This window comes from Diadema antillarum, unplaced genomic scaffold (assembly GCF_040938485.1).
Source record: "Diadema antillarum isolate AM-2024a unplaced genomic scaffold, OU_Dant_1.0 seq00001523_RagTag, whole genome shotgun sequence".
Taxonomy (NCBI): domain Eukaryota; kingdom Metazoa; phylum Echinodermata; class Echinoidea; order Diadematoida; family Diadematidae; genus Diadema; species Diadema antillarum.
The window spans coordinates 583,982-598,137 of record NW_027272255.1 but is presented as its reverse complement, the minus strand read 5'-3'; the positions used below and the strand labels follow the sequence as shown (position 1 = coordinate 598,137).

Sequence of the window (14,156 nt, the reverse complement as noted above, 5' to 3'; positions counted from 1 at the left end):
GTGAAGGGGGAGGGGCGCCTTAACAAAATGAAAGGGGGCGCACGCGCCCCTCAAATTTTTCATTTTTATTTCTTTTATCTTAAGCAAGAATAAAAGGGGGCGCCCCCTGGATCCGCCTCTCCCAAAAAATAATGCAACATTGCCCAGCTACAGACTTGGGGATTTAGAATCGAACCCGGGTCACTACGAGTATTGGGAGGCAAACCTGCTATACCGACTGTGCCAAATTACAGCACTGATCGTAAATGCTAAAATAAGGGGGAATGGAAACACTGTGTTGGACAGGATTTACTTTATTTCCGCATGGGTAATGTCATTGGCAAACTATGTGTATATAAAGAACGGTTTACGGAATAGCATTTCAATACTGCCTATAATTTGGCAACACAATTCTATCCTGGAAAAACTGTTTCTTTATCCATTTGTAAATCATATAGCAGAATTAAAGTTTGACATTTTGTCATTAGCCCACCCCCCCCCCCCAAAAAAAAAAAAAACAACACACTTTACCACCACAACGATACAATTAATGTCCTCAAGTCTGGAGTTCCTATAATTGGTTCATAAGCATGTGCATGACGTTTAAAATGGAAGGGAAGCTGAAGTGATAAGAAGGGCTTGATGTGTTACGCATTCCCATCAAAGCAAAACTTGCAGGGCCTTTTCTATGGGAGGTAAGTGATTTGACTTAAAAGATCAAAAAGAAAGAGCTGGTTCTCAATAGTAATCACTTCTTCCAAAAATAAGAAAAAAAGAAGAAGAAAGAGTTACATCAGCTGTTTCCAAAATCATTTTGACCCAGATGAACCGCGTCATTACATGTAATTGTAGTAATGCTCCTAAATACAATGTCAACGTTGATGTCGTTATACACAAACACCCCGCATAAACCGCTGTATCATGATTTGCGTGAGAGATCTAAGTGCGTTTGTGTGCGTGTGTGTGTGTGACTGTGACTGAATCAGCTTGGATTCGTGATCTTTTCAATAGCACAACATAATCACAAAGGATATGATATGTTTCTCGAAAGGATTTGATTTTGTTGTAATCTCACGCACACCGCCGATATGTTGAGAGTGTTGTTATAGACACGGCTGCTATAAAAAAAAAAAAAAAAGCGAGTCTAATCATAGGCGTCCCCTTAGGGGCCTTAAAATACCCAAACGACACCCGAATGAGATTACATCTCTCCAAATAATTCGATCTCGATGATACCTTTTTTTTTTAAATCTCCCTTGAGAGAAATTCTCAATTTACTGTAGTAGTTACTTGCAACGACTACACATAAAGGGTCCTATACGCAAGGCAATGTAATACAGAAAACTTCATCGGTTGGAAGTGATCATAATAGCATAGGCCAAGCTTTCGTCCCCCTGTGGATTTTCTCTATAAGCCAAGTGATAGTTACATCGCAACACTCCATCATTCGGCTCCAGCCGAACACACCCTTAACACAGTACATAACATTGGCCAGGATTATGCCATGATACTAGCCATTGAAAGGAATTTAACGATTGGTCTAAAAAGATGAAAGAGTCCTTCTTGATAAAGAGGATTAATCATCGCACTCTTAAGTCACTCATTCTCGGTTCAGTGAACACACGATATTTAAACATCAAGGAGAAACGACGTGACTATCATTTGGTTTTGAGAAACTCCATACGAGTGGTCGAAAACTTGGTCAAAATATCGTTCAAGGTTGGTAGAATCCTAACTTCCAGTATACAGTTAAGTTCACCTGTAGATATAGACAGGATCTACATAAAGAGGGTGGTTGATAGGTGTCTTCCAAAAGGTAGCAGTGAAAATGAAATCTATGTTCGTAAAGGGTTCAATCCGGCGACGGTTATTCTAAAGGACGCCATACTCGGCTAAAAAGCGCCAATTTGGGGAAGCTATTTAAACAGTAAAGAGGTATAAAAGGAGACTCTACACATTAGTCATTTTCCAATTCCAACAATCGTTATCTAATTACACGACTCAGCATCAGGACTACTCTATTCAATCGCCATTCAAGCCCTAATAGGCAACGTTAAAGTATGGCATTTTTCAAATCATGAATTACTATGACAGCGCAGTCCACTCCATGTTTTGTGGTTAGTTGTATCAATGAGAAATATCTGGCGTTCCAGTAACACACATGTATTGCACGAAGCAATTATTATACTACAAAATACTACATACTACAGAATATGGGTTTATCTCGTCTGCTTTCCAGATGCATTTGTGACAAATATTACTAGAACTTTGAAAAAAATGTAGAACTTTCACATTCCATCTCCTCAGTCACGTCCGATTTTAACCCGTTGAGACCCGTTGAGACTTTCAGCATTCTGTTAAACCTTTTTCTTGCACTCAAATGATAAACACAAAATGGTTTTTCCTTTTTAAATAGGGGTCCGTAAAAATCGTCCTGACTCGCAGTTGCATCATTTTTTTTTTTTTTTTTTTTGGGGGGTTGTTTTTTGCTACTTGTATGTTTAAAAAAGTACCACTTCTTATTTTTCATTTCACTTTATTATTGTAAATGTTATCATTTTTTTTTTTTTTTGGGGGGGGGGGGGGTTGTCATTAAGATGTTTTCAAGCTTCGTTGTCGCTGGAGCATGACACAGAGATTGATAACAATGATAACAAATATGCGATGAATTTCTTGCATGGTCGTTGAAAGCGTGTCGACAACAAAAAATGGAAGGATGTTTTTTGGTTGCTTGACCACGCAGAACCTTTGTACAGCATTGGCGTAATTTTTTTTTCCTCTGCGAAGTACCGAAATACAATCTGCACCTTCAAATTTCACCCTATTTATCATTGTTTGCGCACATTAGCTGAATGGGCTAGTCATTAACTTTTTTCCCCTTCTCTCCTCATTAGAGATAGATATGTAAGCTAACTTCGAGGATGAGCTCATAGTTAAAGGGACTGCACAGTACTGATTGAGGTGGAGATTCAAGTTTATAACATTCCTAAGGGAGATAATGAGAAACCTCTTATGAAATATGAAAGAGCATGTAATTCTAAGAAGGATTCAACATTTGATGAAAATTGGTTTTCAAATGGCTGAGATATCCAAAAAAATGATACTTGTAATAATAAAAGGCGACAAGCCACGCCTTTTATTAGGATCTCTTTGTTTCTCGGCCATTTCAAAACTGATTTTCATCAAATAAACTTTTGATACCCCTTAGGGTTGCATGCTCTTGGACATCTCATAGAGTGGTTTCTGAATATCTTGCAAAACGTTAAAAGCTAAATCTTCACCTCAACCAGACATGAACAGTCCCTTTAAGTATGGGGTGCCAAGTGTCGCATGGTCTCTTTCATTGCGAATTCAGTTATTTCGTGATTTTTTTTTTGTTGAAAAAAAAAACAATGCCAAATTCGTCTGACGAAATGGTCAATGAAATTGTCATTTCATTGACAAAATTGCTATTTCATTGACAAAATGTTCATTTTGTGATAAAATTGATGTTTTCACTTGCCAACGATAAAACAATTTTGCTACGAAAGACGAAATGACCAATTTTGCATCGAAAGAGACCATGCAACACTTGGCGCCCCATACTCAACTATGAGCTTATCCTCGCAGTTGAGGATCACCGTCCAAACATAAGGATTGAAAGTCATGATGTATAGAATAACAAACCCAAAAATAACAAGGTAGAATGTAGAAACCTACACAAATTAGAATACAGGTACATGAACCCTAATGACTGATGTTACATGTTTTTATGCACTTATGCTAAGACGGATTGTCCTTTTCATTTAAAAAAAAAAAAAAAAAAAAAATTGCCACTATTTCCGGACTACTTGCACAGTGAAAATGTGTTTTACAAAGTCCATATAACACCACATACTTACCAGAGCAAATTTGTTACACTTTGGTTCCAGGTGGCACAATTAATTCCTGTTGATTGTCCTGTCTTTGGCTAAATGTATAGTATGAAGAGTTTCTTTCCAAAATGTGCTGTATCTATTTTTCATCACATTTTTAGTAATCCCATACAGTAACCTCTTCAGAGTATCAATACTCTTGTGATAACTGTTAACGCTGATTTTGTTAATGTTATTGTGTTTTATAATCTATTTGTATGAGTAGCAAAGTGCGCTTAGAAACGTCAGTATGAAGCGCCATATAAATGCAATTATTATTATTATTATTATTATTATAAAATGGAGAAATCAGGCTATGAAAACTGAATTTTGTTCAAAATTTTGCTAAATTAATTTCCACTTTGTTCCAAAACGTGCTGTATACAGCAAGATCCAATCAGAAGCTTATATGCATGCTTGACCGCACTTTGACCCCAAGAGTAAGGTAAAGCTGGCTAGCTTTCTTGCCTCTGTACCTTTCTAGATGAACTGTTGTGAAATGTTTCATTTCTATATACACAAATATTCGTTGGATAGATTGAGGGGACGGGAGGAGAATGTGTAGAAATACCAAATCATCCCAGAAAAAGACACACAGTAACAGAAATTAGTCACTGAAACAATATTCATGCGCTGTAATTCACCGTGCTATAATACTTTTTCCAAAAGGTGCTGAATCCACAAAATGCAAATAATATATATACATATATATATATATATTTTTTTTTTTTTAATTGTTCTCTCAGTATCAACACTTGACAAAGAGCGAATTGCTTGAAAATTTGTGTGCCGAAATAAACTGTTGGTGAATATAGCATGAACTTGGTTTCAGTTTTGTTTTTGATATTATCACGCCAACATGTGGACAACTTACTCAATATATATATATATATATATATATATATATATATATATATATATACATTGTGTGTGTGTGTATATATATATATATATATATATATATATATATATATATATATATATATATACATATATACGTACACACACAAAAACATATAAATAACTCCTTAAAATCAGTGTAGAGATATAGATTTTCTGAGACACATTTACCCCATTATGGGATACTTTTATGGGACAAGAAGTTTACTGCATGGAAACACTGAAGAAGCATGTGTATTAAAAATTCTAGTTTTTCTTGTTACCATCAATATAGTGACTTTGGCACCCTTTTGGAAAGGAACTCTTCACATACATAACAACACACTTCATAAATTATCTGAATAACCCTGTTCCAAGGGCATATTTATTCCACATCTCCTGTGTATTACAGTGTCTTCTCCCAACACTCACTTCAGGATGACGTTGCCCTGTGTTTCAAGCCTCTTACAACACTCTTTGCTGATTGTATGGCTCCATGCTGCAAAATAGTATAGCTTTCACTGTCTAAATAAAGTTGGAGAAGCAAAATATATGAAATATATACTGGCATTCTTTCAGTGACATTGCACACGCAAATTTTCTCTGCACATACATGAATATGTTTACATATTTTTTTAACCATCTTAATTAGCTTCAATCTACTATCAAGAGCACATAAGCATCACCTTGCATCAGTTTGAGCACAACATACCAATTAGTAAAAGGAGTGCTCATAATATTAAGTAGTCAAACAGACAACTCTCAAACACATATGATCTCGTAAATAGATGAATGGGTCTACACATTTGTTATCCCCTCAAATACTCTTGATTGACAAATTTAAAAGGCTCTCCATGGCAGTATGATTTTACATTGTGTGCTCTCTGAAGTTCAACTCATCTGTAAGAGATGTACTGTACTTAACAATAAATAAATAAATAAATAAATAAAAAATAAATAAATAAATAAATAAATAAATAAATAAATAAATAAATAAATAAATAAATAAATGAATAAATAAATAAATAAATAAATAAATAAGAGTAATTGCCAGAGAACATGTCTCACAATAAGTCACAGGAATACAAGTCCTTGTGGTTCACACATATGCCCATCAAGAAAATAAGTATACATTGTATGTGCCTTCCCATACATTTCATTACCATTTACTCATGTATGGCAAGCCTCAGAGCTAGTCTATGACTCATTAGCTAGTTCAGCAGGTATTTACCAATAACAATATTAAAGGCAAATCTAAACTTAGCAGAAATCAATTGACTTCTGTGAAATGCCCATATGGCCTTACAGTTACACAGAAAGAAAATATACATTACGTGTAATTACTAAATATATAGTTCCTCAAAATAATAAACATAAAATAAGTTGTACATTAAATAATGATGATGATGTTGATGATAATAATATTAAATAATAAAGATTAAAAAAAATGATAATACATTTTAATTACAATGATAATGTTAATAATTCATAATATTCATAAAGAACTTATCACATAGAAATTCTCTATGCGCAAGATGAAAAGTACTACAATTTCTGTTTCATGAAGCATCATATTCAGCAACATATACACATATGTACATCATATGTACATACGGATGCAACGTAACATGATCCTGAAGTTACGATTACATAGTAGTATTCGGAGGAAATCACCCGTAAAAATATGTATGTGACATCGTGCAAGAAATACATGTATCACTACAGCACAGAATCTCCTCTTAAATTTCCATGACTTTCGTATCTCACAAACAAAAATAAATGATGCATGCTGGCTTCAATCACTGTGCACAGATGCGGGGGAAAATCATTAAAAAACTTAAAGAGCTCAATAGGTTGAGGGGCCAACACACCTACGCTTTATCTTTCGATTTATTTGCATTGCCTGATGGAGCAAACTTGAGTTTTTAAAATGTTGCAGATTTTAAAGCGTAAATACAAACCACCTGCACGCAATATTCTGCTTAAAGTCAACCAGTATAAGTACAACACGAGACACTTGCATGCTGGAATGCTTTGTTGTCAATCTTTGAATCGTAGAAATTGGGCACACTACACTCAAGACTATTTTATTTGGGGGAAAAAAAAGATCAGATGGACTGAACTTTGCACACGGATGATCTCTTTGAATGTTTTAAATTTGCTTAATACCCGTAACCCATTCAATTTGTAGATGCCATCATTCCAGTGGTCCATTCAGGCATAAATGCAGTGTGCATCTTTCAATACATGTTTCAGAGTCACTGCTGGTCAATATCCCCGACAGGTAAAAATACAAAAGAACAAACAAACAAACTAAAAATGTCAGTCTAGTGACTGCTATGCCTCCACTACAGCGCATTTTTCTCACATGAGGTCTACAGAACAGCTTGCCAATGAGCGTGTTTCTGTTGGACACCTCACTTCACCGCTAATTTTTCATACCTTTGAAATTACTCAGTATATACACTTATTCAAATTGGTATATTTATTATCTACTACAAAAGTGGATTTTTTTGTGTCTAATTTATTGCGCTCAGGTGGGAAAGAAAAGTTTCGCGTGTCTGTAAGTCCGCGAAATCAGGACATCAACTACTGCAATACATGGCAAGCAAAAATATTTGCGGGCTTTTATTTTCGCTCTGGTTTCTGGTCGAGTGAAATGCGCAAAAATTTCAACAATGTTTGAAAGTGTCCACTTTTACAGTTATTTCAAAGATATGGAGAAAATAGTGTGATTTCAACATTAATAGTGTAATTTAACCATTACAACCAGACCTTTGACCCCTGACCTCATGACCAAAACCCTGCAAGGAGAATCAATGCCAGGAAATACATGTATATGTATTAAGTTTCTTGAAGATACCTTGAGCCATTCTGAGACATGGAGGACAAAAGAGAAATTTTAGCTTTGACCCTTGAACTCATCACCCAAACCCTCCCAGCAGAATCAATGCCATGAAATACATGTTTTAAATTTCATGAAGATCACTTGAGCCATTGCTGAGACATGGAGGACAAAAGTGAAATTTTAGCAGAATAACCTGACCTTTGACCCTCGACCTCATGACAGAAACCTTCCCAGGAGAATCAATGCTAGAAAATACATGTATATGCAAAGTTTTATTAAGTTACTTTGAGCCATTTCCGACACATGGACTTCAGTGAAGTTTTAGCATTTTAACTTTGACCTTTGATCCCAGTGCTCAAAGCTTTCACTCAAGAATTTTCATTTGGTGATACATGTGTACAGTTTCTAGACATAACCGTCTTGCACTGTAGAGGTATAGGGGGATAAAGTGAAATTTTACAATTTGCCCTCAACATACGGCCACTGTGGCATGCACACCTACAAGTTAATAGCTGCAGCTTCATCCACTCATATATGCATATGCCAAATTTCCTTTAGATACCTCAAACGGTTGTTACATTTAATACGCTGTGCATAAAATTGATTATGGATGGATGGACAGACAACTCAAAAACATAAGACTAACATATGGCTTCTGGAAACACTCCTGGCTGAGGCATGAAAATACCATCCCATAAACAGGCAGAAAACATTCATGAAAGGAGAACATAGTGGTCACTGAAACATGGGCCACATGACTTCAACACAATTCATTATGATAGCACAAACGGCGCAGTTCCATCAGCAGATGTGCTATCAACATGCCCCTACATAGGGCTGCCTCTCGACAACTCCATCATGATGACCAAAAAACTTCCAAACTCTGAGTTTTCAATAACCACTAGCCTATCTGCCTGTGATAAAAAGACAGAGGAAAAAGAAAGAGAATGGTATATTGGTTAAAGTAATACTCTCTGGGGGATCTCTTAACACCTCAAAGTCCTTGTTGATGGAGTCCACACTTGCCTGATGCTACATCTCATTTTGATGCAACATCGCAAGTCCATGGTCTCACATATCAATCTCCTGCTCCTCTTCTTCAACCCTCCTCTTCCTTGTTCTCCACTCTTCTCTTGTTTGGCCACCATCATCATCATCATCATCATCCTCCTCCTGCTCTTTCTCTTCCTCCCTTTCACACACGTCCTGCTGAGTTTTTTCATTCTTTTTTTTTTTTTGTTCTTCATTTGCTTATCTTTCACTCCTTCCTCCAAAGTGCTTGTTCTTTCTATGTCTCCTTTTGCATGTCCTCCTCTGCCTCCTCCTCCTGTTGCCTTATCCTCCTCCTTCTCCTTCTGTTATTTCATCCTCCTTCCATTATTTCATCTTCCTTCCATCTTCCCTTTTCCTCTTCCAACTGCTTGTTCCTCCTCCATCTGCTCTTGTGTCTCTCCTCTGCCTCCTCCTCCTGTTGCCTTATCCTCCTCCTTCTCCTTCCGTTATTTCATCCTCTTCCTCCTCCCATTATTTCATCTTCCATCTTCCCTTTTCCTCCTCCTCCTCCAACTGTTTGCTCTTCCTCCATCTCCTCTTGCATATCTCTCCTCCCCTTCTCTCCTCCTCCTCTTTCCATTATTTCATCCTCCTTCCAATCTACCCTTTTCCTCCTCCTCGTCCTCCTCTATCTGCCATCTTATCCTCCTTCTCTTCTTCTGGTATCCACCATCATCACCTGCCGTAGGATGATGGGGATCGGAAGCCGGGGGAGACACACGCGATGCCAGTCGGGGTGAGGCCAAGGGGGAGGTCACGCTCCACTGACTCGTACTGCATGAACTCATCCTCCTCTTCTTCCACACCACCATCCTACATGTGACAGAGAGAAACATGATATATTGTACAGTATGTCCTAGAAAAATTACAATCGGATCTTCGCACTGCTAACTTCCAATATGATTTAACCGTCTAAATGCTACTTCAGGGTCCTAAAATATAACATGTCAGGGGTGTATCCAGGATTTTTTTCTGGGGGGGTTGTAACCAAAATTTTTGGACCTTTACCTTTGCGAGGGAGCGGAGCGACCGAGCGGGGGGAGGGTGTGGGAGGGGGGTGTCCCCCCTTCCACGGTAGGGAGTTTTTGAATTCTATATCTTAAAATGGGGCAATTTGGTGCATACAAAAGTGACTTTTTCGGCATGGCAGTGCAGCTTAGAAATAAGGTAAATTATGGCATACTAAAATTAAGTTACGAAATTTACGAGGTTTTTGACAATTTGCTGGAACACCACCTGGTCACTTTTTTTTTCCTGTTGTAGGCCTATATAGAGTAAAAAGCCCTCAAAAAAAAAATGTCTTTTACAAAAAGTGGACCTCTTGAAAATTTGGGGGGGGGGGGGTCGTACGACCCTCCCGACCCCCCCTTGCATACACCCATGCATGTTAGCTATATCATGCAGAAAACCCCATTCGATTTGGCTGAGTGGTCACAGAGATATGTGGATCATTGTAATGCATGTCATCTTCATAATAGGCACTTGGATGCTCTTGGAACTGCAAAGTGTGTAAACACAATGGACAGAACTTGGAGGGAAGGGATTCCTAACATGCTCTACAAAACTCCTCATTTCTCTTTGACTACTGAAGCAAATCAGATGGGGTTTCCTGTAAGATGTGGGTAATAAGTTACAGTTTGATATCCTGAAATTGTATTTAGATTGATTCACTATTTTTAGAGTTATCATTGTGGAGGGTCCCGTTGTAATTTCTTTGAGGACATACAGTATATGATATGCCATATCTTTCATGCTTTTTAAATTTCGTAAGTTGGGTGCTATTTCCCAAATTTCACAACGGACTAAAACATTGACTATGATCTCGACATGAATGTAACATGAAATCTTTGAAGGCTTCCGTGGCGGTAGAACATTGGGTGGTAAAAGGCTTAACGGTGCACCACGTATTCTTTCTTGGGCATGAATGTGGCCCTGATAATGAATACATGAGTTTATGAATTCGAATGAATGAATGAATGAATGAATCTGTTTCTTTTCTTTTTATGAATGGCAGTGGCATCAGTTTGAAGTTAAGAGAGCACAGTTGAGTGAATATGCATGAAATAGCCTCCAGCACCAACAGCTTATAAACTGCACTACTAAGCGACCGGCTGATATGGGTTCACTGATGACAGATTTGCATTTGCACGGCAAGGTATTTGCAGAACAGTCACGACTGACCGCAACCTTGAGTCTTTCCTAGGACCTGGGTGTCCTCAATTGTCCTTGGACTTGACTCACTCAGTGGAAACCATCTTTTGCCTATTTCCGGGTGGTTTCACTAGAAAAATCGCTAAACTTTCAACCATGATTGCACAAGCTACTAGTTCACAATGGAAGAAGCTACCATGTGTGCAGAAATGCATCCTCAGCTCACAGATACTACACTCATACTATCTAAAAGTCTATCCAGCTTTTCTTGTTTTTTTTTTTATCGGTGTGACTTTATATCCCATAACTCTACTCCAACACAGCCCCTACTTTTCTGACACCTGACAAATACTACACAGATCAGGCTGAGCACACTCAACTGTTCTCTGCACACTAACTTCTATCACTACTGGACATTTTAGCTCAAGAAATGGCTTGAAATGACAGCTTTTGGCAAGAACACAGTGATCTCTGCCACTGGTCTTTGACCTTTTGCTACCATCATTCCATGCTGATATCAGCCTCATTATTCCTATCTCTCTTACCAAATCATACTATTACTGTATGTTCCTGGATTAAGTTACAGCTAAAATATTGCATTGTGACCTTTGACCTTCTCAAATATTGCCCCCAAATCAAATCAGTACATGTATGCCTCTGCCAAGAAGCAAGAAAATTCATGTAGTTTTTCTTTTTTCCTCAATCACAACAAGATTCTGATATAGAAAGGATATAGAGATGGACAACCCGAAAACACAATGCCTCCAAAATGCTTCCGGCTCCCCCACAAGGGCAAGGGCATGGGCATAAAGTTGTGAACTTGAATCTCATACAAAGACCATAAGAAATATGAGGCGTTCTATCATCTTTCATTAATGCTCTCCAGTCTGAAGAGGCACTTTTGGTGTACACTTACACCACTCCAAAGCTGCAGTGCTAATTCTGCTGGCATCGTTCAATATAATGCTTGGCCACACTCTCCCTTGATTTCACAACTTGACTTGTGTGTAGCTATTAAGAATCACACAGATTCTGTGCTCAAAAGCGTTCAGGGCCATAACCCTTGATGCCGCTGGTTTGCTCTATTGTTTTAAGAGTTATAATCCTCCCATTTTATCACTGGAAAAAAGGATGATAGCAAGAATTGTTTCTGCCCACGCCCATCCTCCAGAATTTTGTTTCAGCTGCCTTGCAACATTTGTTGTTTTCGCAATCATCTTTGATGTCTTTTTCATTTTGTGATGTTTTCTTACATTTTGTGGGGTCAGACGTACGGTTCGAGTGTCAGATCAAAATATCCAATCACTTTTCTGTTAAACCATGCGTGTCAGACATCTGCTTGTCTGTTATCTTGTTGCAAGGCAAGGCACATTTCCCTAAATCAATAAGTCCTACCATTTTATTGATTATTTACATTTTCACTAATATCAATGACTCATACTGTATTTGGCTGGTATCAAAAGCACAGTAATATACTGCATTTATAATAGATATGCATTATATAGCACAGAATACATAATTGAACATTACATACATAAATGACATTTACACAGTAAGAGTATAAACAACAACAACAACAAAACCTGATATCTACACTTACTGCAAAATCAAAAGCTGTCTTTATCACAATGTCTTTATGTCTTCAAACACATAATATCACAACACATCAAGACTTTGCAGCATCATAAAAGTTGAGATCAGACAGAAGTTAGAAAAAAATTAAACGCAAGTCTCTAAATATTCAATTCTGATTGGCCGATTACGTGACTTAAGTTTGATCACATCTTTTTATGCAGCAAGGCCTAGCTTTCACAAGCAATAGCACAAGTTCTCACATATACTCAGACATCCAATCCACATAGCAGCATCTGTGCATAGTACGTACCGTCTGGGTGACGTCTTGCGTGTCCTGTGTAAAGCCTTCCCAGTGTCGGTACAGCTTCTCAATGGCTTCTCCAGACCTTAAAGATCCACCACACATCGGGGGAAATTAAAAAACAAACAGGGAAATAATGTCAAAATCTCTCACCTTGAGGTACATGTTGCCTCTTTTCTTCTCCTTTCATTCACTTTTATGATCTGCCTTTAGTTATTGAACATTCTAAAATGATCAAAGACATCAAAAGGAATCTCCACAGAAGGTATGTTAAAAATGAAAAAGTGTCATCGTGTCATCGCACCTGTCCCATATATAAGGTATTTTCTACGACAGTTGTTTCAATCTGCCATAGGGTTGACATTTAATTCCTTCGCTTACCTTTTGTCGTTCAGACAATAAGTCTACGTTGCATGCAAATTTACCTTAACATTAACACCTCATGTATGCGCTCATTCACCCGCAACAGAGTGCAACATTCCACGCATGACGCCATCAAAGCTGAGTGCCCCGTGCATGACTTTCTGGCAAATTGGCAAACGACAATTGTTTCTGCCTTTTGAGCACGGCGTATTGTGTCATAAATGTACATGTGACTGACCTCATTGTTGACACTGTCCTGCTTAATGATTTTTATTTGTCGCTTAACCCTCTAAGTGCCAGGGACTTTGGACAGTGTGTAAAACACTATGGAGTTTTCTGTGCCAATCAGCACTCAATGTACACAACGGGTTAAGATTTATTGTCAGAATACAAACAAAGTTGCACATTCCTCAGAGCATTTGATACATCCACTTCATGGACTGATGCAAAAAATTTGTCTTGCTAAAGCTGTAGAGTCGCAAATTTGCCCCAAAGTGGACGACTGGTCTGAAAAAGTGTCACGGATGTTTGCTCACCTTGGCAGCATGTAGGGGTCGAAGGGAAAGAAAGAGTCCAGCGGGTTGCTACTGGTTACAGCAGGAGCAGACCCCGAATCGTTCAGGCCCAACACAGGGAGCATGGACCGTGAATTGTGCTCCATCACAGTGTAGCAATAGGCAACTTGGAACTTTCTGAAGATGAGGAAGATATGAAAGACACAAGAAGAAATATTACGATCTGGTATTGATAAGCAGAGAGGGAACACAAGTTAAAGATAAAAGACACTTTTCCTCTTCTCCTTGATTAAGGAAAAAAAAAAACTCCAGATCAGTAAGAAGAAGAAAAAGTCATTCTAGCAAAGCATAAGCCACGGCATATGGGGGTGCTTGATATATTAGAATTCACAGAGCAGTAAACCAAGTACCAACTGTCTTTGAAAGCAAATGAATAAATAAAAACAATATCTGTCTGAAAACAGTGTTAAGCCTTCAAGACTAGGGTAATCTTGCTCCTGAAATTATATCATCCTTTGCCCATTAGATTGGCTACTCTGAAATTTACTGCAAAGCATGAAAAAGCAACAGCAACTCCTAGAATGTGTTGCCAATTGAAG

The 14,156-nt window shown here is 37.9% G+C and overlaps 1 protein-coding gene across 1 annotated transcript in view; it reads right to left on the bottom strand.

Annotated features, from left to right (window-relative positions):
* Positions 1 to 9,327: 9,327 nt before the first annotated feature.
* LOC139710348 (RNA polymerase I-specific transcription initiation factor RRN3-like) overlaps positions 9,328 to 14,156 on the bottom strand; it is a 43,814-nt gene continuing 38,985 nt past the window's right edge. The window contains exons 13-15 of the mRNA XM_071622272.1: positions 13,579 to 13,734; positions 12,701 to 12,764; positions 9,328 to 9,465 (exon numbers count right to left, since the gene is read on the bottom strand). Coding sequence (XP_071478373.1) covers positions 9,328 to 9,465; positions 12,701 to 12,764; positions 13,579 to 13,734 — 358 coding nt within the window. The remainder of the gene's footprint in view (positions 9,466 to 12,700; positions 12,765 to 13,578; positions 13,735 to 14,156) is intronic.